The sequence below is a fragment of the Cydia amplana genome, chromosome 25, assembly GCF_948474715.1.
Source record: "Cydia amplana chromosome 25, ilCydAmpl1.1, whole genome shotgun sequence".
Lineage (NCBI taxonomy): Eukaryota > Metazoa > Arthropoda > Insecta > Lepidoptera > Tortricidae > Cydia > Cydia amplana.
This window is the reverse complement of record NC_086093.1, coordinates 8,924,721-8,950,480: the sequence shown is the minus strand read 5'-3', so window position 1 is coordinate 8,950,480 and position 25,760 is coordinate 8,924,721. Positions and strand designations below refer to the sequence as shown.

The window sequence follows — 25,760 nt, the reverse complement described above, 5'->3', positions numbered from 1 at the left end:
AGGTGTAAGCCTTCAGGAACGTAGCGAATTAGGCACGAGCTTGGCTAACGTCCGATCTCTAGCGCGGTCCGATCAAGAAGAAGGAAGCCAGTTCCAGCGGCGGAGCCAACCGCTCCCGCCTCCAATTCAAGTTGGTAAACCTGCCTGACCAGTCTACCAACATAACGACAAAAATGCCTGCTCGTGCCTACGTTCACTCAAGATACCCCTCTTGACGTTCCAAAGCCTTCTACCTGTCATCTTAGTTCATCAATACGCCAATAGATGGTGGCGTTACTCTCTACGCAACTTTAGGATTCCGTTACAAGCAAATAATATGTAGCCAAACATTGCTAATCGATTTTATACAGGCGTTTAAAGCTATGAACTGTAACACTGCAATACGTCCTTCTGGTGTCTCGCTCCGACATATAAATAAATATTTAAGTACATACATAAATAAACAAGAATTGCTCGTTTAAATGTAAGTAAGTATTAGATATAATAAATTACACATGTTCTTTAAACATTCGACATACTTAATCACGTATTTATTGTGCTAGTTACCGCTTACCGCACTAGGGCGCGGCGGTAGGCCAGTGCGGTAACTACTTATTGCACATATTGCAATAGGTACTGTGGCGCCATGTACATGGCGCGTGATCATAATATTCGGTCAGGCTTTTATCTGTATTAGTGGCCCTCCCGACCCGACTGACTTGTTCCTTTGTCTTATTTCTGCAAGTATTTATAACTTACGGAAGTTTCACGCTTCCTCGTCCGCTATCTTGGTTTGCATTTCCTACTTATAATTGATGTTGTGTATTCTTGACAATCCATTGAACCTGTCTGTATGATAATTTGTAATACATAATTCTGGTTCTGTCGTGAGTCGAGAAACTCGTGCATAACTTTTATACGAAATAACTTAAACACTATTCGAGCATTTAGAAAGATTTTAGAGCGACACAGAAGATTTTTTTTTTTCGATTTTTCGGTGTTTAGCGGCGGCCACGGCCTCGCACTTATTAGAGGGGCCGGGAAAACACGACCGAAGGGAGAGTGTTATAAATCGTACAAGTTGCGAATTACCTATTTCGCACATGTATTGTACAATTCGTACATCGTTTTACAGTATATATATATGGCCCTTTAAGTTTTCGGCATAGTTACGGAATGCGCTAATTATCGCACTAGTGCGGTAAAGTGTGCTGTAAAGAAACCATTATTCGACGCGAGAGCTATTACAGTTCGAGTAATTTCGAACCACGAACGCGTTTCAAATCATATCATGTTCGAATTCGAATCGCACCGCACGGGTCAATCGTCCAACGACCTTGGTCGGCACTCGGCTGGCAGCGCCGTCGGAACGAGGCCGTTTGCGACACGCCCGGACGCCATTTTGTATCGGTCGGCGCCGTCGGCGGCGCGCACTCGACATGACGACCATCGAGCGAGACGTTCTGAAGGAGTTTATTCAGGTAAATATTTGAGTTTTTACTTTCCTTTTTTGTCAACTGCGTTTTCTAGATTACAGCAAAAATTACAGTTCGTTTGGACAATATACTGCACCCAATTGTACTGCGTTTGACCGAATTTCGTACTAAAATGATACGTCGGTTCGATAAACTGAGAGTACTGACTGAGACAATGATTGAATATATAGTGAATGAAGATATAGTCTGTGCGGAAAGAGAAGAGTCGTGGAATGTATGGGGTCCAATACATTCCACGACTCTTCTCTTTCCGCACAGACTCTATATATGAAGGTCGAATTTAGGGTTGCCAACCGTAATAATATAGTAAGTATCTATCGTTCTATATTTGACCTAGCGTACCTACAATTGAGTTCATAAATGTACAGTACCTATACATTTCTTCACATTGCCACAGAATAAATAAATAGTACTAGGTACAGAAGACTCACTCTCTATCAAAACGCGTCTTTTTTTTTTTTTTTTTTTTTATTCTATACTAAAATCTTATAATAAATCAAACAGAAAAGTGCCGTGAAACCCTATCGGGTTTGTACCGACACGACATTCGTGGATACATTTTACGTTAAGCATTGTTGTGATACATGGGATAATCGATATTTATATAAAATTACAAGTGAGATTACTTAAATTCTACAAGAGATAAATTAGCGGGTATAACTAAATAGCTCCCACTCGAGTACACAATCGGCCGTGCATTCCTTATCGCTGTGCGGTTTACGTGTCAAGAAAGTCTTAAGCGGCTCAGGTTTTCCTTAAGGCGTATGCCATTAATTGAGTACCGAGTTTGAGTATGCACCGGGTGGGGCGTGCAGCGGTTACAGGATGATCTAATTTATTCAGTTAAAAACTTCGGGTAAGAGTATTTCAATTATTGATGGATATATTAATTATGTAGTTATTATAAAGCTTTTTTATTATTATAACGTTTTAACATTGATTATTTACCTATATTTATTACATTGATATGGAGAACAGATTGAGAAATATATGAATAGGTATATATATATATATATATATACATACATACATATGTATGTATGCTTTATGTAGATAAGTTTATGTTGAGACTCCATCAAGATAGTACTTATTTAGTAAATTCTTTTTATTTTTCTCGTTTATAGTGTTTTTTAAATTTATGGGTAGTTCGTTAAATAATCTTGGTGCTATATATGCTATTGTTCTTTCTCCGTATTTATTGTTACTGTTGATAGTTGTGACTTTCTTTTGAGAAATCTTTCTTATATGCATTTTTGATTGAATTGGTTTCATTATTCGTTTGTTATGAATGTTTTCCATTAAAATTAAGAATTTTATTTTACATTGGATGGGCATAACTTTACAAAATTTAAACAGTTTGCTATAGTCGTCTCTAAATTGATCTTTTATTTTTCTGGGAACTATTAGTTTTAGTAATCTTAGTTGTAGGTTGTATATTTTATCTAAGTAGCTTTTGAACGTTCTGCCATAGCTTGTAAGCCCATATGCTATGATTGATTCAGCTAGTGCATTGTACATGTTAATTAATATTTTGTATGGTACTTTATATCTAATGACTGAAAACTTAGAAAGGATTGCTCGCAATTTATCGCATAAGGCATCAATGTGTGGGCCCCAATTAAAGCGTTCATCTATAATAACCCCAAGATATGAGGCTTGGTTAGTCTGCTGTATTGTTGGACACGAACATCTAGGAGAGCTGTCGTTCAGTGTATGAAGACAATTATGTTTGTGAGCTATCAGGTTAATATTCATTGGTGTTAATCTACGACCTGAACAGATATGTATTAGCTGGGTTTTTTGGGCATTCAGCACAAGTCCTGCATCATGGGACCATTTGCTTATGTCGGTGAAGTCAGCTTGCAGTTTCTTAAGGGCCACATTTAAGTTTTTGTCCGATATGACCAAACACGTGTCATCTGCATATTGGTAGATGGAACAGTGTTTTATTACACTACCCGCATCATTCACGTACGCTAGATAATGTAACGGACCGAGTACTGATCCTTGTGCTGTGCCGATTGTCACGTCAACTTCTTCGCTCATAGAATTACCTATTTTAACTTTATAATTTCTGTCGCTGAGATAATTTTTACACCAGTTAAGTAGAGGTCCCCTTATACCAGTGTTATCTAATTTTTCTATTAATAGATCATGTTTTAGCGTGTCAAAGGCCTTACTATAGTCTATCAATACTAGGAGCACATGTTCTTTATTATTTAAATGAGTATTTATTTCCTCTGTGAACTCTGAAAGAAGTAATGTTGTACTTTTTTTGGGCCTAAATCCGAATTGCCTATCTGTAAGTATGTTGTGTGAGTCATAGAAGTTAAATATTAAGTTAGATATATATTTTTCAAAGATTTTGTCAATTATTGGTAAAATTGTAAGTCTGTTACGATCAGCACAGATATGGCCGCTAGGTGGCGACAGCGCCACGCGCGGCTTATGGCTTTCCCCAAAATTGGGGTGGAACGGATGTACTTTTAGCTAGCTGTAGCAAAGCGACGAAATCGCGGAGTGGGCCACGCCTGACATTGCAATAAGGTGAAAACATGTAAGTGTAAACCAATGGACTGGTTTAGCACTCAGGTTATGAGATTGGGTGTGAAAAGACACAACACACTTGATAACAACTATTTATTGTCTTGCACCTTCACACTAAACAATTCACAAAAGCATGCACTACGGTCACTTGCGACTGCCGAGAAACGAATGCCCGGTTAAACTGTAACGGAAAGACGTCATAGCCGTCCAACTTGTTTGTGATTGGCCGTCTCGACAAACTGTCAATACCGGCCATTCACGGATAGTCAATACAACGACTCCTTAGCACAGACTTGTCATTTTCGCGCTCGCGCTTGACAGACAGCTGAAGTGTGCGAAAGGGAAGCCATCACGTATATGAACATACCATGAGTGCGAAAGAGTCAGACTACCAATGAGAAAACGTGACCACTTTTGACTTTGACGACGGCCGCGGACGGCCAAGAGCGTATCACAGTAATTTTCAAATTGAAAAATATACACGGATTAGGACGAAAAGTATTAAATAAAGTAATTCAGTGAAGATTGTGTCTTGTAGTGTGCCGGATTTCAGTGTTACAGTGCCAAATAATCCAAGCAAACACTAATTTCAGAGGATTTATGATATTCCTAGCGAAATTTTCATAACGATATTTTGTCAAATTAACAGCGTAAAAAGTGTAAGAAGCCGGTTTATAAAGTTCATTATAAGTTTTTCTTCCTTTGTGTGCTAATATTTTATCATATTAGCCTATAATTTAAAATATTTTGTGTAAAAACATAATCTGTTACTTTACGCTAGGGCTTGACAAAATGTTCATATGACAGTATCGATAACTTGTCGGTATATTAATAGCTATGTAATTATTTCTTCACAAGACATCATTAAGATATTAGCTTTTATAACCGACTTCAAATAATAACGATTGTTATACGTTTTTGAAGGTGCTGATGTTTAGCGGTAAATTTAAACTCCACTTCACCAACACAGTAAGAGTTACATTAAGATAAGTCTGCAACGATTTTGATAGTACACGCAGTGCAAGTGTTATTTATACGTCATAATGTCGTAGAATTTTAACGTTTAAAATAACACATTTGAAAAAGTAGTCGATAAAGCAATCAAACATCGACAGATTATTAATATGTTGTAACATGACATCACTATTTTCGATCTCACATAGACAATTTATGCACACACTTGCATTTCATTTTTGGTCGCACTTTTGAAGATTGACAGTTGTTCTAGTCATATTAATTCTATGCTCCTTAGTAATATACTGACTAATGGACTTACATAAACTGTCATTCAATAGAACTTGCGAACTATGTAAACAAAAGTTACTAGTAATTTGACATTTAGTGTCAATTTTAGTATGGCGGTTTGTTTACATAGTTAGCAAATTCTATTGAATGACATTTTATTTATAAATTACATAAGTATAGTAGGTTGCCTACATTTTCATTTTAAGGTTAACATTGTATTGAGGTGACATGTGTTTGAAAAATACTATAATTGACATAATTGTTCAATGGCTCAGGATCAGGTTCATGTTACTTACATTGCTAAATTGATCCTTCAGTTGACATTAATTTAACCTTCATACGTCACACGTAACCGCAAACGCAAATAGCGGTCAAATCGAAACATCGTTACGCTGCGCGATATCGAAGGTCGCAAATTGCGGGCATCTTTTTCTGTCACTCTAATTACGCCTTCATTGGATTAAAAGAGGAAGACCCTCGTTTTCGCGGCAGGCCCCCTTGTATCTGCTTCTCTATCGCTCTTGCATATTAGAGGCAGATAACAACATCAAAATTTTCGATGTTCGAATTGGACCCGTAAAGTTAACCAAATTAGGGATTAGCTTATTTTTACGTAGGTTTCATTTTAATTTTAGGGGTCCCTTAATAATAAATTCGTTTATTCAAAACAACCTAGGTCCAACACAATCACATTACAATTTACAATTTACACAGGATTAACAATAAAATAATGAATAAAATTTCTATAATTATAAAATATTAGAACATTCCTGACATTTATAAAAATAAAACAACCAAATCACACTTAAAGTAAAAATAAACTGTTCAGTTAAAAATAATAAGTTAGGTAGGTACTTAAATTAGAATAAAATCATTAAATTACATTATTCATTGTACATTATTGAATTGATTGAAGCAGGGTTTGGCAACCTTTTTTGAGTTTATCCCGGAATATTTTTCTTTTCTTTAATCTTAGAATTTTTATTTATTTTATTTAAGTATCTTGTTTGGTAAATTTCTATTTTCAACGGTGATGTTATCGTTTAAAAACATATGATATGATATGATTAAATGCAAGGAAAGTACTATTACGACATGCGAAATTGCGTAATAGATATACTTTATTGCAATGGTATAAGGTTTACTTTTAACAATAAATTATTTTGCTTATTCTCAGATAGCGAAAGATCAAGTAATTTGACCCCTGAACTTATGATCTATGTTTTGAACGGATGTCTAGATGTTTTCTTAATTTTCTTATCTGCAGTCTTATCAGCGACGATTATTAACATGTTTTAGACCGTTTTTATATTGCCGTTATCTCAAAAGATTGTTTTTATTGCAATGTGTTTTAGCGTTGCACTGTTTTCTCTTGCGTTTTACATATTTTGTTATATATGTAATTAATCTTAAGTATGTAACGAACCTGTACTCCGAGATAAAGATATAATTATTGTATCACTACATAGAATATAATTATTGTATAAAACAAAGTCGCTTCCCGCTCTCTGTCTGTCCCTGTGTATGCTTAGATCTTTAAAACTACGCAACGGATTTTTAATAGATAGAGTGACTCAAGAGGAAGGTTTATGTACCTATGTTAAACCGTGCGAAGCCGGGGCGGGTCGCTAGTTGTATAATAAGTATTACTTCGATCAGATTTCAATAAAAACAGAGTATCAAATAAACCGATTTGCCTTATTGAAGTCACAAATTGTCACATTCTCAATACTTTTGAGTGATTTCAACATATAACTGTATACGTGTTCCCATCAGGCATACCACGACAACCCATGCCTATGGGACGTCACTTCCGAATTATACAAGAACAAGGACATGAAGCAGGTGGCATGGGGCGAGCTCACCAAGATACTCAAGAAGCTGGACGAAGATGCCAACGTCAGCTCCGCCAAGAAGAAGGTAATAACAATAATAATGCAGGCCACGTAGCCAACATGCCAATCACTAACGCTCCGTAGCCATCGAAACGCAACTGTCACTGTCGCTCTAATATGGAAGAGTGATAGAGAGACACAAAGCGTTTCGTTATCGAAGCGATAGCGATTGTCACATTGTCTAGGCCGGCAGGGCAGCTTGTGGCGATCTATTGGGGAATAGCGAAGAAGCGATGTTCTGTCAAAAGACACAGGAGTCCGCTTGGTGTACATCAGTCGCCATCAGATATATCGGAGCGGCTAAGGCGCTCACAAATATCTGAACACGCCTCTATTGTCAGAGCGTTAGAGTGCGTGTTCAGATATTGTGAAGACCTTGGCCGCTCCGATATATCTGATGGCGACTCACACACATCACATCTCATTAAGTATTAAAATAGACTACGTATTGCCTTCGGATCCTCGCGCATACTTCCCAAATGTCCGGAACATCCTTCCTTGATGCCCTTATTTCCTTAGGGTCGTTGATGGGTGGGATGGGGTCATTTATTCCTTCCTTGATTTCAACCATGGTGTTGTAGAGGGCTGATAACTAATCAGGGCACTAAATTATATATTATATATACAAATTATATTGTGTAATAACACTAATAACAACTAATAATCTTAATTAACACTAATAATTTGTTTAAGGTGGATAATTTGAGGTCGGCGTACTTCAGGGAAGTAAGGAAGGTTGGTATATAATCACTGCAATACGTTTAACTAGTCATCGGTGAACCTTATACCATCGCAATAAGGTCGACGAATTGCCAGTTAACAGTGCGGATGATGGTAGATGGCAAAGTATAAGTAGCGTTCCACAGAAATTGTCCTCGCAACGCTCAAGATTTCATTTTTCGAACCATTCACTACGCTCGTGGTTCAATTTTGGAATCTTTCGCTTGGGGGCTATTCATAAATTACCTACGTCATTTCAAATTAGGGGGGGGGGGTCTGGACATCGGATGATGGTAGCATGACGTAGGAGAAAACGGGATAATTCGAAGCATGATTTTTGGATGATTTTAGGGGGGGGGGGGTTAAAAATCGTCAAAAATAGATGACGTAATTTATGGACAGCCCCTTGCTCGGGAATCAATATTAGCAGGTAAACAACAACAACTTTGCCCTTTGTAAAACAAATCACTATTTTTAGGTGCGAGCGTCCAAGCTGAAGGCGCGAGACGAGAAGGACATATTCCACCCGAACCTGTGGTACTACAAGCTGATGTGCTTCTTGGGTCCTAGTCGGTCGACACAGCAGTCTACGTCGTACTCTTCAGGGAGTTCAGACCCACTCCAATGTGATAGCAAGCAAGATTCAAGTAGCGATGAGGTAGATTATATCAGTGTTTTCACTTAATTCTACTATCTTGAAGTTGGTCTTCTGCTATGCCTACCCTCCATTTTTTCTAACCTCAAAATAGTGGTAATTAACTTTTTCTTTCGAAATGCTTAGGGTTCCTATGATATCTAATTGCGGTACAATAATATGTTAACGAACTATAATTCAGTGCATAGTTACAGAGGGGCTACCGCGAAAACCGAAAATCGCAAATTACGGGGATCTTTCTCTTTTACTCCAATAAAGGCGTAATTAGAGTGACAGAGACAGATGCCCGCCATTTGCGAAATTCGGTTTTCGCGGTAGGCCCTCAGCATAATACTTAGTAAGATCAGAATAATGTTAGCTATGAAACTAATACTAGCGCTGGTCTTCCGTAGGGGCCATTTGGAAAACCTAAGGTATTTTTGAGAAAGTTTTTACCGGTGGTGATACTGGTGATAGGCTCAATTACTTGTATATCACTTGTTTTCTTGTATTAAATAAAATAAATAAAACCTAAATATTTTCCAGGAATTAACAGAAACCCCAGCAACAAGAAGGAAAGCAAGCAGCGCTCGGAAAAAAAGAAGAGCATCAATAACTAGAACACAGACTTTCGTCGAGCCTTTACAGTTTCGCGAACCAAAACACGTAGAACCAAAAGCAAAGGAACCCAACTACTTCGGGGTATACGTAGGCGAGCAATTAGAACAGGTATCCTTATTCCAAAGGACTGTGGCGGAGAAATTGATATCCGAAGTCCTATTCCTGGCGAAAACGGAGAATTTGAGCTACGAGTCGAAGATCGAAACACCTTCGAAGAAGGAGTCGTCAGACGGTCTGGAACCAGAGTATATCGTGATCTCGTCTCCTCGAATGGAAGAGGAGAAGGACCCTAGCGAGTCGACGCTGTTAAAGGAATTGTTGACTGAGGGAAGAAATAGGAAATAGACTGATTAACACATTCAGTGACGAAAACCCGACTATCGGGTATTTTATGATTTCGTGCCCAGTCTGGACGACCCGAGGAGCTACCGCGAAAACCGAATTTCAATTGCGAGCATTTTTCTCTGTTACTCTAATTAATCTTTCATTGGAGTAAAAGAGAAAGATACCCGCAACTGAGCATAAAGTACAAAGCTCAAGCTTTAAATGATTGTGATGAGTATTAACATTATGATTAATTGAAGTGAATTGGTGTTAATTAATATTAAAATTAAATATGTTGATAAGTCCACATGTTTTTTAACAAGCAAATTGTTATCACTATAGTTCCCACATGATCACCACAGTTTGGTGATTTGTGTCGAGAACAAAATAGCCAATATTAATAGGCTCCTATAGGCGGTTTTAAGTAAGTACATTATATGTATCACTCACTACATAGTATAAAACAAAGTCGCTTCCCGCTGTCTCTGTCCCTATGTATGCTTAGATCTTTAAAACTACGCAACGGATTTTGATGCGGTTTTTTTTAATAGATAGAGTGATTCAAGAGGACAGTTTATGTATAATTTGTTAACCAGTGCGAAGCCGGGGCGGGTCGTTAGTTAATACGTTTTTTTGGTGGCATTAAAATATTTTGAGGTTTGAAGTTTTCTGTGTGTGACTCTTCATAGAACGGTCCGGGTCGTTCATAGAATCGTTGACAAATTCATGTGATGCCTTCATTCTCCGCATCGCCGCGCCGGCCCAATTGGCGGCTGGCCGTTCCGGGTTCTATTCCCGGACGCGGACTACATAACAAGGAAAAAACATGGAGCTATGTGATATTAGCTACCTAAGACTCCACTGTCCGTCTGTCTGTCTGTCACCAGGCTGTATCTCATGAACCTTGATAGCTACACAGTTGAAATTTAAGTAGGGCTCCCATACAACAAACGTGATTTTTTGCCTTTTTTTGCGTAATGTTAAGGAACCCTTCGTGCGCTAGTCCGACTCGCACTTGGCCGGTTTCTTTAATGTAAGTATTCCGAAATTTAAAGATGGTGCATAAAACTTTTTCACCATAAAAGGAAGGTTCGATGCAAAAAAGGTTGCGAACCTCTGGCGTAAAAAGATCGAAGCGAGCAAAGAGAGTGCATAACCTCCTCCTTTTTTTGAAGTCGGTTAAAAACTACACACATCCACAGAATAACTAATAGTACTACTCCAGCTTTTTACAAGTCACAAGTTTTAGCTTTTGCTCGAGTCAGCAAGTGCATAAAAGTAAGTACTGTTGTTAGAATAGCTTCAAAATGTTGTTGGACGGATTTTTCCCCACCGCATCTGTCTGTTTGTGTGTTTGTATGTTCGCGATAAACTCAAAAACTGCTGAATGGATTTTCATGCGGTTTTCACCTATGGATAGAGTGATTCTTGAGGAAGGTTTGTGTAAAATTTGTTAACCCGTGCGACGCCGGGCGAGTCGCTAGTCTATTATATTATAATATATAGAGACCTCTCATGGCTTCATTGGGTTCCATATGATATGGATTCTAACTACCTACAATGATTTATAACTCAAGATGGTTATAGGCATTCCAAAATTGAAGCGCGTAACTTGTGACAAATTGGACAAGTTGCCTTTAGTCGCTGCTGGACAAGCGAGAAATGTGCACGTGCTAACGAGCTCCCGCACACCGAAAGAGAAAGAGACGACCTTATGTTTAACAACGAGTGTGACAAAGATGGATGGAATGAGATAATAAATCAAAAATAACAGATTTCTTCGTAGGCACAGAAATAAATATGGAAGTATTTTTTGTGCTCCTCAAGTATGAGGATAACCTATATATGGTTATATAATATCATTGACTACCTATTCTAAAAATCACCACGGGAGCATGGTTTATCAAGAAATCTAAATAGAAAAAAAATTACTGCCAGTGCCATGATATTCTACCACTTGTTTACACACACAGGTACCTTTTCCTTCGCCTATTGTGTAAAAGATAAGCCACCTAAACCAAACCATAGGTAATACCTACCATAATACATTTTTAGATTCGAATTTCTTCACAATCCTAGCGATACAGGCCAAACGTCAAAACATGGCCACCTACGTATTATCTGCGAGTTATAACACACTTATTTCCTTTAAATACAGTCCATTATTGTTCAAACCAAATAAAACATAAATTTGTTGCTACTTATAGGCCTATCAATGAAACTGCATTTGATAACAAACTTATTTATATAGGGACATAGAGTCTAGTATTGCTTGAGTTGTTCTTAATTTTGATTGGCAGCTACTTGTATAACGGCAAAGATATATTTACTGCCTTTACCACTCTTATCACATCAGAATACAGTCTATTATAGTTTTAAAAAAATGGTACGGTATATTGGTTAAAAAGTGTGGAAGTGTGTGTGTGACCAGCCGTCAACTCGCTTGCGTCACTTGTTTACTAGTGAACTGGCAACGTCGCATTTGTTTAGGCAGGTGACAAACTAACCGGTTGAGCCGCGCGGTTTTTAAGCCGACGATTTTTTGGAATGTATATTTTAAACGATTTTATACGAAAAGATAAGTACCCTTCTTAAATTTTGATTAGAAATGTCGGTTTTCATTCTTAAGGTTTCTTGTCTATCACAACCGATACTATTGGAGCGATTGAGTTGAAGTTGAAATTTAGTGTACATATGTATGTAAGTCAGTGACCGAAAGACGCATTGTATAAATAAATTAAAACAAAAATATTGCTTTGCTAGTCATCATCATCATCTGAGGCATTACAGCCGCGGGTGGGCTGGTGGTTACGCTACGGCTTACGTAGGCGGACAACGCGCGAACGCGGCGCGGCGGCGGGGCGGCGCGGCGAGGATGAAACAAACCGTTGATTGATACGTATAGGTATGTCCTACTCGTACGTGAGCGATTTAGACGCGAAGCGGCGCGGCGGCCGCGCGGCGTTCGCGCGTTGTTCGCCTACGTAAGACGTGGCGTTAGCCTGGTCAAGCAAGTCTCTCCAGTCCGATCTATTTGTGGCCTTCCTTCTCCAACTTTTCACTCCTAAGGTCCTGATGTCCTGGGTGGTATACGCCGTCCAACCATTTGAGCTTGCATGGGCTTGCCTCTACCTCTGCTAGTCCTTGAAATAATGACAGACAGACGCACGAGGGATCCTATAAGGTATAAGGGTTCCGTTTTTACAAGCTTTTATTTAGTTTCACCTGTCCCGTTGTCGGTCTGTAATCAAATCTTGCAAGTTAAAGGACCATGGGCAACTTTGTATGGAGCCTGGACCCAACGCCAACAGAAATGAGAGTAAGGTCATTAGATAGGTATTTCTATGTACTTCATTTTGTTCTATGGGCACCAAGCGGAATTCCATTGCAGAACTGAGATATTGGTATTTTAGCCAAAATGTCGTCACCCTTATTACCTAGGCAATAGAGTCCAAGTAAGTAAATTAATTGCTGCAGGGTAGATGTTCGCGCACCGCCGGGCGAGCACACCGAATGATTTGCCGCGCTCGCCCGGCGGTGGACTCTAATTGCCTAGGTAATTAATAACTATTAATAAGGGTGACGATATTTTGACTAAAATACCAATATCTCAATTCTGCAATGGAATTCCGCATGGTGCTCATAGAACGAAATGAAGTACAGAGAAATACCTATCTAATGACCTAACTCTCAACTCTGTTGGTTTTGGGACCATTTTGACGCATAGTCCTTTGACCCACTTCCCGGTTTTCGATGAAGCTGGAAATTTGCATACGTGTGTAAGTCGGGTGACAATGCAATATTATGGTATCATGGAGCTGATCCGGCGGTCTAGCATGAGTTGAGTTCTCGCGCGCGACTCCATCCATATATACATCTCGCGTGACTTCAAGTATGGAGTCGCGCGCGAGAACGCAACACATGCTAGACCGCCTGATGATAGAGACAGGAGGTAGTCATAGGAACTCTGTGATAAAACAACGGAACCTAATTGTGTTTGGGGTTTTTAGAATTGTCTACTCATCGGAGTATTAGTTGTCTGTGTGAAAAAAAAACTACAGTTAGCAATACTTGTACCAAAAATAAATTTTTTGCTAAAAACTTCCTTTTGAAATACGGAACCCTAAAAAAGCGTGCTGTCCGCCCGTCTTCGGGCGACCTAAAACCATAAACTGGGTGGCTAGAGTCGGACCCAACTAGTTTCTGGATGGGATTTTCTTCTTGGTTGACCAATCAAAGAATTAGCCTCCCCCCGTGAATTCAACCGCGACTTTGCCGCGTACAAATAGATAAAAATGAAAAACTTACAACCGCATATTAACGTCGTATAAGTTGAATTTTGTAAAATCCTTACTTAAGGCGATTTTTGAAGTGAAAACTTCTTTAGCGACGCTGGGCACTTTTTGAGGTGGGGAAAAAATGATAAACTCGAGACAGCGTAAGGCGATCACGTGACCGTAAGGCAATCAGGTGACCGTAATGGCTCCCCCCGTGAATTCAACCGCGACTTTGCCGCGTACAAATAGATAAAAATGAAAAACTTACAACCGCATATTAACGTCGTATAAGTTGAATTTTGTAAAATCCTTACTTAAGGCGATTTTTGAAGTGAAAACTTCTTTAGCGACGCTGGGCACTTTTTGAGGTGGGGAAAAAATGATAAACTCGAGACAGCGTAAGGCGATCACGTGACCGTAAGGCAATCAGGTGACCGTAATGGCTCCTCTACACGATGGGCCAACGCTGGCCACTCCAAGGGACGCAGCCATGCGGTAGAATGAGATAGCAATATCACTTGCTCCCTCTAACGCATAAATGCGTCCCTTGGAGTGGCCGGCGTTGGCCCATCGTGTAGAGGAGCCATAAGGCGATCACGTGACCGTAAGGTTTAGAGGGCCACTCATTTAGATGGCATTTAAATGAATAAAGAAAAACTCAATGACTTAATTCAATAAAGCTACATCTTGATGAAATCGCTAATAAAAGTGAACTCTAGTACTGGTGAATAAAACTCAAAATATCGTGACCAAATATATTTAAATGCGAGATCTGCAAGGTTACTTTACAATTTCTATTCGAATTTTAAACAATAAACGCTTCAAATTTGAATTTCGAATTTTAAATTTAAACAAGCTTACCAGCAACCAGCGACCAGCAATTTCGGAACTAAAGTTTTTCAATAGAAAGGAGGATGGATCAATTATACATAAGTAGTGCTGCAGACATTTAGGACTAGTCATTGAGTTTTCACTTCTGTCGGCACTCCCGGAGTGCAACCCGTTATTTTATTTTGTTGACGATTTGATTTACGAGATTCGGATACAATTTGGCCGGTTTAAAGAGCTTCCCATTTTGTCAGTACAAATACGAAATCTCAATTCGGGGCCGAAATAACTTCGTTCTTTGAAGTTAGTTAGAAAATGATTACCTATAATTTCCCATTGAATTATGAAAATATTATACGTTTTCGTAACTTAAGTACTGGAAGATTTTTTAGGGAGATACTATGAAATAGCGCTTATGTACATGTACAGAATTCGGAACTCAGCTTATCCACCAAATGTTATCGTAATCTGACAAAAAAAACCTTTTTCTTCCCCGATCCATTCCACCATTTCCAACTAGTAGTATTTAACTATTTACAGTAATCTATTTAGCCACACACACACAAAGTTAAAACTACCCGTGTGTGGTAGAACTAACTGTTATTCCCATTGACCGCAGCGGGCGCGAGTCAAGGTCTCACAAACACCAACGTAACGAGACCTCGAGATACGAACAATTACACCGCACGCTTATACTGGAAGTATACGGCTATACGCCCTCAATTCACTCGTGCAATGTGAGTTATCGGAATATATTATCGTTCGATCCTCACTCTTTCGTTCGACTCAATGTTGTTCTACTATTATGCTAAACCAATAGAAACCTTAGCTAGTCGTGTTAAGGTCCAAAACAAAACTGCTTAATTTTTCGAGTTCGATAATGAATTTCATTGAAAATTGAAACTCACACGGCATTGCCATACGAATAACAACTAAAATTTGTTGAAATAAAGTACAAAATATATTGATAGACAATGTAGTTGTTACGTTTTTACACTTTTTAATTCTTCGAATAGAACTTCGAACTTTAAGTAAAGGATATAGAGTTCAAAATGAATTAAAACCAAACAGTCAACATCGATCTTTGCACCACAACTGACATAAATCGTCTCTTTCATAAATTCGTATAAAAATAAGTAAAATAAAGATTATATTTATTAGTATTAAAAAAAATGGTTTTAAAAATAATAAAGTGGAAGTTTTTTATTCCACGCGATTCCACATATTTTTTTCGAATTTTCCGTTACACTGCTGCGTGTGGTTTCGTATTTCGAACACCGGCTGGCGGCCATTTTAGATTTCACCCGTCAGTTGTCAAGCGAGCGGCTTGGGTAAGGTCGCGTTGGGGCTATTTCGTATAAATTATTTCAAAACAAAGGAGATTTGAGGTAAGATATTGTTATTTGTTGTGTTGTTTCGAGATTACTGTGACGATATTTACCTCGTGTGTTTCTTTGGTGTTTTATTTCACGAAGAAATAAGGTTTTGGGTCATAAACGCTCGGATAAAAGCGTCTTTACAAGAGTTACCGATTTGGATACATTTTTCCGACTTTCATCATACAAACAGCAACACTCCTAACTGTACAGTCAGCGTCAAATACTTTGTAGCAGTCAAAGTGGCCAAATAGTTCGGTACACCATACTAAATACTAAAATGGTGTACCGAAACTACCGAACTATTTGGCTAGGTACTTTGGTTGCTACAAAGTATTTGACGCTGACTGTACATCGGTGGACCTTATTACAAAAGGCATAAGGTCCACCGATGTACAGTTAACAGTGTGGGCGATGGTACCATGATTAACAAATTAGTACATTACCTACAGAGTACAGACACATTACCACAGAATAAATAATAGTACTAAGTACAGAAGACTCACTCTCTAACAAAACGCGTCTGTTACGATCAGCACATATATGGCCGCTAGGTGGCGACAGCGCCACGCGCGGCTTATGGCTTTCCCCAAAATTGGGGCCGAACGGATGTACTTTTAGCTACTTACCTGTAGCAAAGGGACGAAATCGCGGAGTGAGACACGCCTGACATTACTAAATGGGGTTAGGTTAGGTTTGACTAGTTATGTTGGGAGTTTGGGAGCGCGCGGTGAAACGTGACAAAGAAGCCGTAAAAAATGTTTTGGATGTGTTTTGGTTTGGTCGGAAGTGCCTCCGCCAAGTCAGGCCAAAATCGGTTTAGTATATTTTGTAAATATTAAGAACAAACAGTGGCACTACGGCTAACTTTTATTTTTAAGATTGAGTTTCATTAGAAAGAAAGAAAATACATTTATTTAACGCCACAACAAACTACATAATAAAGAAGAATGCAGACATAAAACACCGGCCAAGTGCGAGTCGGACTCGCGTTCCAAGGGTTCCGTACATTAAGTCCGACTCACGCTTGACTGCACATTTCTAATGTTTCTAATAGGTTTTCCTGTCATCTATAGATAGGTTAAGAACTATTTTGTGTATTTTTTTCAAAATTTTAGACCCAGTAGTTTCGGATATAAGGGGGGGAATGGTCATTTTTTGCCTATTTTCTTGAATAACTGCTAAACTATTTATTAATCTTATAATTATAAAAAAAAAATTGAGATTCTTACAATGAGCTCTTTCATTAAATTTTGATATGTAACACGATATAGTTTGAAAAACTTTATTTTTTAATTTTCTCAATTACCCCCCAAAAATGGCCTCCATATTTAAAATTCATTTATTTACGTTACACGTCCATCTTTGGGTCACAAACTTACATATGTGTGCCAAATTTCAACTTAATTGGTCTAGTAGTTAATTGACAGACGGACGGGCAGACAGACAGACGCACAAGTGATCCTATTAGGGTTCCGTTTTTTCCTTCTGAGGTACGGAACCCTAAAAACAGTGGCGTAGCTAGGCGTGGGCGAAGTGGGCCCTCGCCTTCTTATCTTTTTATTATCATTGAAGCGATTGAAAGAAAAGGTCCTCGCAGATGCGACTTCGCCCACAGCAAGATTAGTTCACGCTACGACACGTAAAAAAGAAACATTTGGACGATATTCGTTGTTTTTTAGTAGTTAACTAGCGACCTGCCCCTGCTTTGCACGGGTTAACAAATTATACATAAACCTTCCTCTTGAACCACTCTATCTATTAAAAAAGACCGCATCAAAATCCGTTGCGTAGTTTTAAAGATCTAAGCATACATAGGGAAAGACAAAGACAGACAGCGGGAAGCGACTTTGTTTTATACTATGTAGTGATAATAACTGACAAACGTACGTGACATAAACTATTTTGTTTCAGACACACAATGGTTCGGAACTACATCCGGAAAACGGACAGAGGCATGACGTACAGCAAAGAGAAGCTACTCGAAGCGGTCGCGAAGATCCGATCAGGCGAGCTGAACGGGTACGAAGCTGCCAACAAATACAACATACCTCGGACAACCTTGTACGACTATGCCAAAGGCAAGAAATTCAGGTCCCTAACCCTCGGCAAACCACCAGCCCTTTCATCAGAACTCGAAAAAGTTATTGCTGATAATCTCCTAGCGCTACAAGACAATGGATTCTATTTCGGAAGAAAAGACACATTAGATCTTGTAGGAATATATTTGAAAGAGAACAAGATCAAACATCCGTTCAAGTCTGGGAAACCTGGAGAATGCTGGCTAACCTCTTTCTGTAAAAGAACTAATGTAACTTGCAAACCGCTGTATAAAGAATTTGGGAATCAAGACAAAGAAGTGATTATGGTTAAGGAATTTTATTGTGTACTAGAAATGAGGATAGACAAGCTAGAATTAGCGGATAAACCGGGACAGATTTGGCATATTGAAGAGCATAGTTTTTGTAGAGGGAAGAGAGTGAATAGTTATGATAAAGAAAAGGATCTAACTATTGTGACAATCTGTAGTGCTGAAGGCAGGAAAGCTCCACTTTTAACTGTCTTCAAAGGCGAGGAGAGCCACGAGTGGATGCTAGGAAAGCATGTAAATGTCAGCCATAACAGTGGTATGTGTAGGGAAGTGTTTAAAAGCTATTTTACGACGGCATTCCTGAATTATATTGACGATAGTAAACCAAATTTGGTAATTTTCCAAGGTCAGAGCTCTCTAATTGATCTAGACATCATTGGGGCGGCTAGAAAAGGTCAAGTGACATTAATTCAAGCCCCTACTTACCTGGAAAACTTAAATATATCGATCGCTAGAACCTTGAAGCTAAAGTGGGGCCAAATATTCGGGGAATCTACTAAAGAGTTTGCAGCAGCCGCATCTCAGCGTTTCGACGATCTACAAGAGATTGAAATAAGCGAGGACTTCAAAAACGCCGGCGTCCATCCATTTGCCACAGTTTGTGACAGTAAATTTGGAAACGATCGTTTGAAAATCTACGAAGAATTTGTATGGTTTAAGGATAGGCAACAGAATGTCATGCAGTTAAACAAGGATACAGAACAAGTGATAGTGAATGAAGATATGGAATTCCAAATGAATTTTGAGGCGGAATTTGACAGTTCGACATCGATGTCGATGGTTTGTATCTACATACTTGTATTTTTTTAATAAAATAGGTCCTTTTTAATAAAATCCGCAAGGCATAAAATAGGTTCATTTATATTTATAATTTCTACGTCTCACGTATTCGTGTTGTTTTAGTATAAAGTAGAGAGTAAGTTATAAAATATATATCTAATTGGTTTTTGATCAGGTATTGGGATTTTAGTTAATTAATTTTTTTACTTCCACATAACTGTAATTAATTATCGATCAAGCTTATTGTAAATTGTAATACACTACTATTTAACTGTCTATTGTTACAGACTGAAGAAGTACAAACACCAAACAAATGCAGCGGCGAGATATTAAGAAGAGCCTTGATTTCTGTCAAGAAGGAGCTAATACAACATGAACAGATCCATAACAATGATAGCGAATTAACCAAAGCTGAGGAGGACCACCTAGTTGAATATGTCACGGATCTAACTACCGCTGGATTTATAATAACTGAAGACCAATTAATTGAAGCTGTGGACAATATACAAGGAAACCCGTTTAAGACTAGGGAGCAACATCGTTTCACCTACGAGTGCTTCTTAAAAAGCTATCCTAGACTGAAAGAGAAACTATCGCGAGAGGTATCAGACAAAATTACCCAAGAATCTATCAATGTCTGGCTTTATCGTGTACGGATGTATCTCAAAAAGCACAATCTAGAAGACGTCCTACGTCAGCCAAGACGGATTTTCAACTTTGGAGAGATAGCTTTGAATCTCAGTACTAAAGACAAAGATCATGAAACAGATACTACAAGTGATGATTTAACAGTTTTCATAACAGCATCAGCAGATGGCGCTGTACAAGCTCCTTCTGTTCTATTCCCAATTAAGCAATCAATCAGCTGTCCTTGGTCGAAAGCAGAAATCCTTACCGATCAAATAACTGATGTATTTTATGACTGGTTGACTGAACACAATATTCAACTCCCTGTTGTCTTATTTGTGCACCAAATGACTCACATAAACCTACCTTTGTTTGAATTCTGCAAAGAAAAACAAATTGTACTTCTATCTTTGCCGCATATGGAAATACAACCTCTGCAAGAAGTTTTTCGGCCGTTAGGAGAATATTGGAATGAGAATAGGGATATTAAAACGCTTAAAAAAGAAGAACTAGCAAAGGTTTTGGAAAATTATGTTAAACGGGATTTTAGTAAGGAAATAACGAAGAGTTTTAAAGCATGTGGCATATATCCTTTCAATACAAATGTTAAATACAATACAAATGAAATTCAAACCGAAACAAACGTCAAAGAAAAACATAAAGAGGGAAAAAAAGAAAACAATAACCAAGTTAATCTTTTGGAAGAAGTAGAAAAAAGAATTTCAAGCGAACTATTAGAAGAATTCAAAAAAACAGGAGATGTATGGCAAGGAGATCCTCGACATGTCAGTCTTTTTTTGTTCTGGAAGAATGTCCGCGATGAAAACAAAGAAGATAGAAGAAAGGCAGAAGATGAAAGCACGGGAAAAGTGTTTCTGGAGATCTGTTTAGAAGAAATGAATGATAGTACTGCGAGTTGCAATGTTTGAATTATGTTGATTTAAATAAATAATCAGTATTTTGTACTATTTTTGCTTATTAACTATGTACGTGTATTGGCAAGGTGCGAAGTCGCTGGAGAGGGAAGTGGCGCTGATAGCCGCTTGAACTAATTTTACGCCATAAGACTTAACGTAGAAAGTCCGACAAAATGAGGAGCACTAGTCGTGCACCTAGCGAATTCTTCATCCAACATCCAACAGCCCATTACCTATTTTTTTAAATTCCCTTTGCCATATTTATGAGTAGGTACAAAATGTAAGAAGTCACAGCGAAAAAAATTAAATATACTATTTTTTGTTAAGTCAAAAGAAGTAAGTAACGTAACGTAGGACTTAATAACTTGGTTACTCGTAATTTTGCATAAAAATACAATACTAAAAAATAAAAATACCTACCTATACTTTTTTTTAAACCTCCCCGTGCCATGCAAATAATAGCACCAAGAACGCAAATACATGCAAAACAAAACACAAACAAATAATTGGAATTAATTTTATTTTTACTAGGTACCTATCTATTTAATCTTGTGAGATATGATATACTTACCCATAATTTTTTTCGGATCCGTCCGTAATTTACTGACACACTTGGCCGGTTTTTACCGTTACCGCCATTGTCTCTGCCGCCAGCAAGTACTTAAATACAAGCTAGTCGAACGCTCATATAAACCAGTAAGTATAAAACGTTTTCCATTTACGTAAAATTCTGAGCACTTGTATGTATAGCCACAACAGTAAGACTGCCTCAACGGGTTAAATACATTTTATTAAACTTAAAATGTATTTCTATGTACTAGATACCATATATGATATAATTATCTCAATGCCTAAGCAGGCATGGCTCACTCCGCGATTCTTCGCGTCGCTACAAGTACATGCGGCCCACACCAATTTTGGTGTCTAGGTTTAGCAGTAGTAACTAGTAATTGCCGCGCATCGCTACGGAACGGACGCCTGCTCGCGCTTGCGCTCATATCTCTCATAATAGACTCTACGCGTTTTGTTAGAGTGAACCTTCTGTACTGTACCTAGTAAGAGTAGTAAGTACTATTATTTATTCTGTGCCTAACTACATACATATACATATTTAAGCCCTATTATTTTGTTTGGATACGGCCGCGATATGACGGCGCCGCTATCCTAAGGAAACAGAGGGCCTACAGCGAACCACGTTCGACGTGTTGCCTCTCTGTCGCACTTGTAAATTCGTACGTAAGTGTGACAGGGAGGTAACACGTCGAACGTGGTTCGCGGTAGAACCTCAGAGCTTTACTACACCGCAATATCGCGAAAAATCTACACGGATCTCTATCGCGCCTACTTTCTCAATCATAAATATGTATACATACTTCCACCTTATCTCATTGACATAAGACACAAAGCTGTTTACATATTTATGACCGTGCTTAAAGGCGTGGTTGAATGTATTGAAAACGCGACGCGGCATCGTCACTACTATGAAGTGACGCTGCTCTGCGCTGCGAGCGGCAGCCATTTTGAATTACTTCCATGTGTTTGGACCGTATATCAATCAAATATAAACCTTGTGCCTGCGTAATAAGGTCTTCTTTTGATTGTGTTACTTCACCCTTAGCTTAGCTCGGTCGTTTAATTTGTTCAATGATAAAACGGCGTATCTCAATGCTAGTTTCATAAATGATGTGTCATTTTGTTTGATTGAGTGTTGTCTGAACGTTGTCTGTCGTTCTCACACATAGACGAAGGTCTTTTGTCGTTCAGTTTTACCCTCCGCGTGGTAAGAAGTGAGTGTTCTATGGTGTTAAATTATGTTTTTATAAGATTTTAGTCAATTTGTTGTAGTTTGGTGTAACGAAGATATTCGGAAAGGTATTTATGATTGTTGATTGATTGTTGATTATGCAATTTAGTCTGAATTTAGTGTTTTTCGCTGGTTTTTGTACCATTTTCAAAGGTGTGAATAGGCTTGTCAAGTTGTCACTTTTAGAAAATCTGTTAAAAATACCTAGTACTTTTATTAAGGCCAGATTTGATACGCCTTTTATAAGTCTGGACTGGAGATCAAGCAAATTAAGTTGGTAAGGCATTTGACATATGTCAAAACATGGTCAAAACGCACAGCTAATATCAATATCTATCTTCTGAGCATCTTGTACTTAATAATTTCTAATTTTCTACATTTTGTTGACATTTTCTAGGCCTAACAAAAAACTTATTAGGTATTTATAATATAGGTATATTGTTAATGTATTGTATTTAGGTATTTTGTATTGTATATTGTAAACAGGGTTTAGAAACTTTAGAAGATGCTCCAACCTGAAGCCGGTACCAGCGGTTCAAGCTCCAGAAAGACCAATAGAAACACTTCTACAGCCGGTGAGTGTGAAATTAAGCTTAAAGATTTATTAAGCCCCCTCCAGACTATGTGCGTGAATCGCGACGCGAAACCGCGAACGCGAGTGTGGAGTGGAGTCGATTTCGCTGTCTGTGAAAATCGACTCCACACTCGCGTTCGCGATTCGCGCATGAGTGTGAAGGGGGCTTTAGGCACGCAATAGCCAGTTTAGACTCGCGGCCCGCGGCTCGCGTTCGGCTTGTCATTCGGTTATAAACCTTATGCCGTGCCGTTAGTGTTTAAATTATATTAGCTCGACGAGCTTACGAGCCGCGAGACGAGACACGAGCCCACCGTTTACACTCACGTCTCGTGGCGCGGCTCGCGGCTCGGCTCGTGGCTTACGCGAGAATGTAAAGCTATTATACTGTTTTTAAAGGTTCGATACAGGGCAAAACAGAGCTAAAGTCCGTCAACCAAATCTTGTCAGTAGTAAAAGGCGGCAAATTTGAAAAATCGCGGGTTAGCAACACTGTGTTCGAATAATTCCAAAACGCGTGTCATCTGTGTTTTATCTGTGGAATGTGGATCGTGAATGACAGCCGTCACCTTATTTGTTTTCATTTGGTTTTCATTCTGAATCGTTTCTGTTTCAAGAGATATTTCTGCTGTCACCATTAAATACCAATACATTAAATAAGAATAAGCAAAGCTAAGGGGCCTACAATGTACAATCATGCTCGTTGATGGTAAACATTACTAAAAATTGAGGTTATGACAAGTACTGGAAGAACTCTTTCGAACTTTTAAGATTATGTTCAGTTTTTTTGTTTTAGGGTTAAAAAGCATAAATAAAATTAAAACGTATGCCTAAATCTATCCAACAAGACCATAAATTGTGTCCTGGAAACCGTCCATAGGCCCACATGTCTAATATTTACAGCAATCAGTTGTGACTATTTACAAAGGTAAACTTTTAAACAGTATTAAGAGCCTTGATTATATCGCCGTTCTTTCGCAATATCTACCTAATCCATACATGTTTGTTGCAGGATTAAATCTTGCCCAATATAAGGCGTTCGTAGTAGGTAGTATCTCTTCAGACAATACTTACCTATGGCGGTTTATGTACGTGTACAACGCAACCAAGTCGAAAAATAAACTTATTATTTAAAAATGTAACAAAAATATTGAGAGCAATGGAACAGGTTATTCTTGTAAAAGTTGTGATTATGTTAATCAAGAAAATAGATTATGTAGGCTGATTTGATTCACGCACTCCGTTACTGCACATTTGTACCTATGGGACTGCCTATGGGAAATCCTAGTTTATACTTGCTGAAGTAGGGATGTATCTATTTAAAAGAAGTTTTAAGTCGCTGTACATACCTGTTTGTTCAATAAAAGTCATGAAATAAAATAGGTACCAAGGTACTTAATTTTTAAATTAGACAAATTACTTTACTTACTTTAGGTAAACTAAAAACAGTTAATACCTCAGAAATCTTTGTTGTAAGTTAATTTAAGTTATATATTTCATAGAGAAGACTTAGAGTAATTCCATATGTTTGAAAACTTAAATTACACATTTTGAAACAAATCTGTTTTATGCTTAAGATGAAATAGATTACTACAGAGTATTATGCTTGGTTGAAGTGACCCGGTAACATTGGTAACTTCATTATATTTTTTCAATTAATGACCTGAATTATAGTGTAAGCTAAAGTGACCCTTATCTTATTTACCTTTAAATTAAATAAACACCCAAATATCAGTTGTTTTATTTTTAATATGTATATTGTACAATATATACCAATCAAAAAAATTACACAGGTATGTCATATTCATCCAGAAGAGTACACTAATTTACATTAACAAGTGGCATATTATATTGTAAATAACAAATATATGCACTATCTAACTATCTGCATTTTGATATGATTTTATTTTAGTAAACTTAGAAGACAGACAGGGAACAAAGAGAATATAAGCACTACGATAGGGAGTTGTTTTTGATATCTTCTAATTTGTTCATCATTTTGATTAACATTGTTTTAACATCGCTTTTAAATTGTCCGTACATGTTTCAAATTTTTTCCAAATTTTTTCAATAAACCGCGAGTGACAATTTGAATTGACGTACGCAGGGCGCGCTCAGCGAAAAAAAAATCTTTTGGTTCGATGTACATTGCTGCTTTTCTTAGCGCAATACTGCTCTTTGAGTGTTGCCCTACTTTAGTTTGCTTTACATTGCTACTGACAAGATTTGGTTGACGGACTATATAACCAAAGCTATAACCGCGAAAATCGAAGTTCCCAAATTGCGGGGATGTTTCTCTTTTACTCAAATGAAGGCGTAATTAGAGTGGCAGAGAAAGATGCCCGCAATTTGCGAACTTCGATTTTCGCGGTTATTTATAGCCCTCTGCCCGTGCCACAATATACTTAATATAGCTGGTCAACCAAATCTTGTCAGTAAAAAAAGGCGCGAAATTCAAATTTTCTATGGGACGATATCCGTTCGCGCCTACATTTTTCAAATTTGCCGCCTTTTTCTACTGTCAAGATCTGGTTGACCAAGTATAAGTTAGATTGGGTAATTTACTCAAACAACCTGCTTTTGTGCAAATTACGTACTGAAATCATAGATCGGGCAACACATTGGGGCAATTACATTGTCAGTTTAATAACCAGGATATAAAAACAAGGATTACAGTAGGTAGTTTCTTCTGCTCGTGCAATAAATGTTTAATTAATTAAAATACGTATAAGTATGACTATTGTA

At 38.1% G+C, this 25,760-nt stretch overlaps 2 protein-coding genes across 2 annotated transcripts; both read left to right on the top strand.

Moving 5' to 3' along the window:
- The first annotated feature begins 1,404 nt into the window (after positions 1-1,404).
- Positions 1,405-9,482, top strand: LOC134659649 (uncharacterized). The gene is made up of 5 exons (XM_063515325.1): positions 1,405-1,460; positions 7,044-7,187; positions 7,856-7,897; positions 8,361-8,540; positions 9,063-9,482. Exons 1-5 carry the CDS (start codon positions 1,419-1,421, stop codon positions 9,480-9,482), a joined length of 828 nt encoding a protein of 275 aa, XP_063371395.1. The 5' UTR covers positions 1,405-1,418.
- Positions 9,483-15,848: 6,366 nt separating this feature from the next.
- On the top strand, positions 15,849-20,649 carry LOC134659648 (uncharacterized). Its single transcript, XM_063515323.1, has 3 exons — positions 15,849-15,954; positions 17,857-19,093; positions 19,381-20,649. The coding sequence occupies exons 2-3, from the start codon at positions 17,864-17,866 to the stop codon at positions 20,647-20,649; spliced, it is 2,499 nt and encodes an 832-aa protein (XP_063371393.1). The 5' UTR covers positions 15,849-15,954; positions 17,857-17,863.
- Positions 20,650-25,760: the final 5,111 nt, after the last annotated feature.

Excerpts from the sequence above, each read along its gene's own strand:
- LOC134659649 (XM_063515325.1), top strand. The coding sequence starts at position 1,419 with ATGACGACCATCGAGCGAGACGTTCTGAAGGAGTTTATTCAG. Across the intron at positions 7,188-7,855 it reads TCAGCTCCGCCAAGAAGAAG|GTGGATAATTTGAGGTCGGC; the intron begins GTAATAACAATA and ends AATTTGTTTAAG. Across the intron at positions 8,541-9,062 it reads AAGATTCAAGTAGCGATGAG|GAATTAACAGAAACCCCAGC; the intron begins GTAGATTATATC and ends AATATTTTCCAG.
- LOC134659648 (XM_063515323.1), top strand. The coding sequence starts at position 17,864 with ATGGTTCGGAACTACATCCGGAAAACGGACAGAGGCATGACGTACAGC. Across the intron at positions 19,094-19,380 it reads GTTCGACATCGATGTCGATG|ACTGAAGAAGTACAAACACC; the intron begins GTTTGTATCTAC and ends CTATTGTTACAG.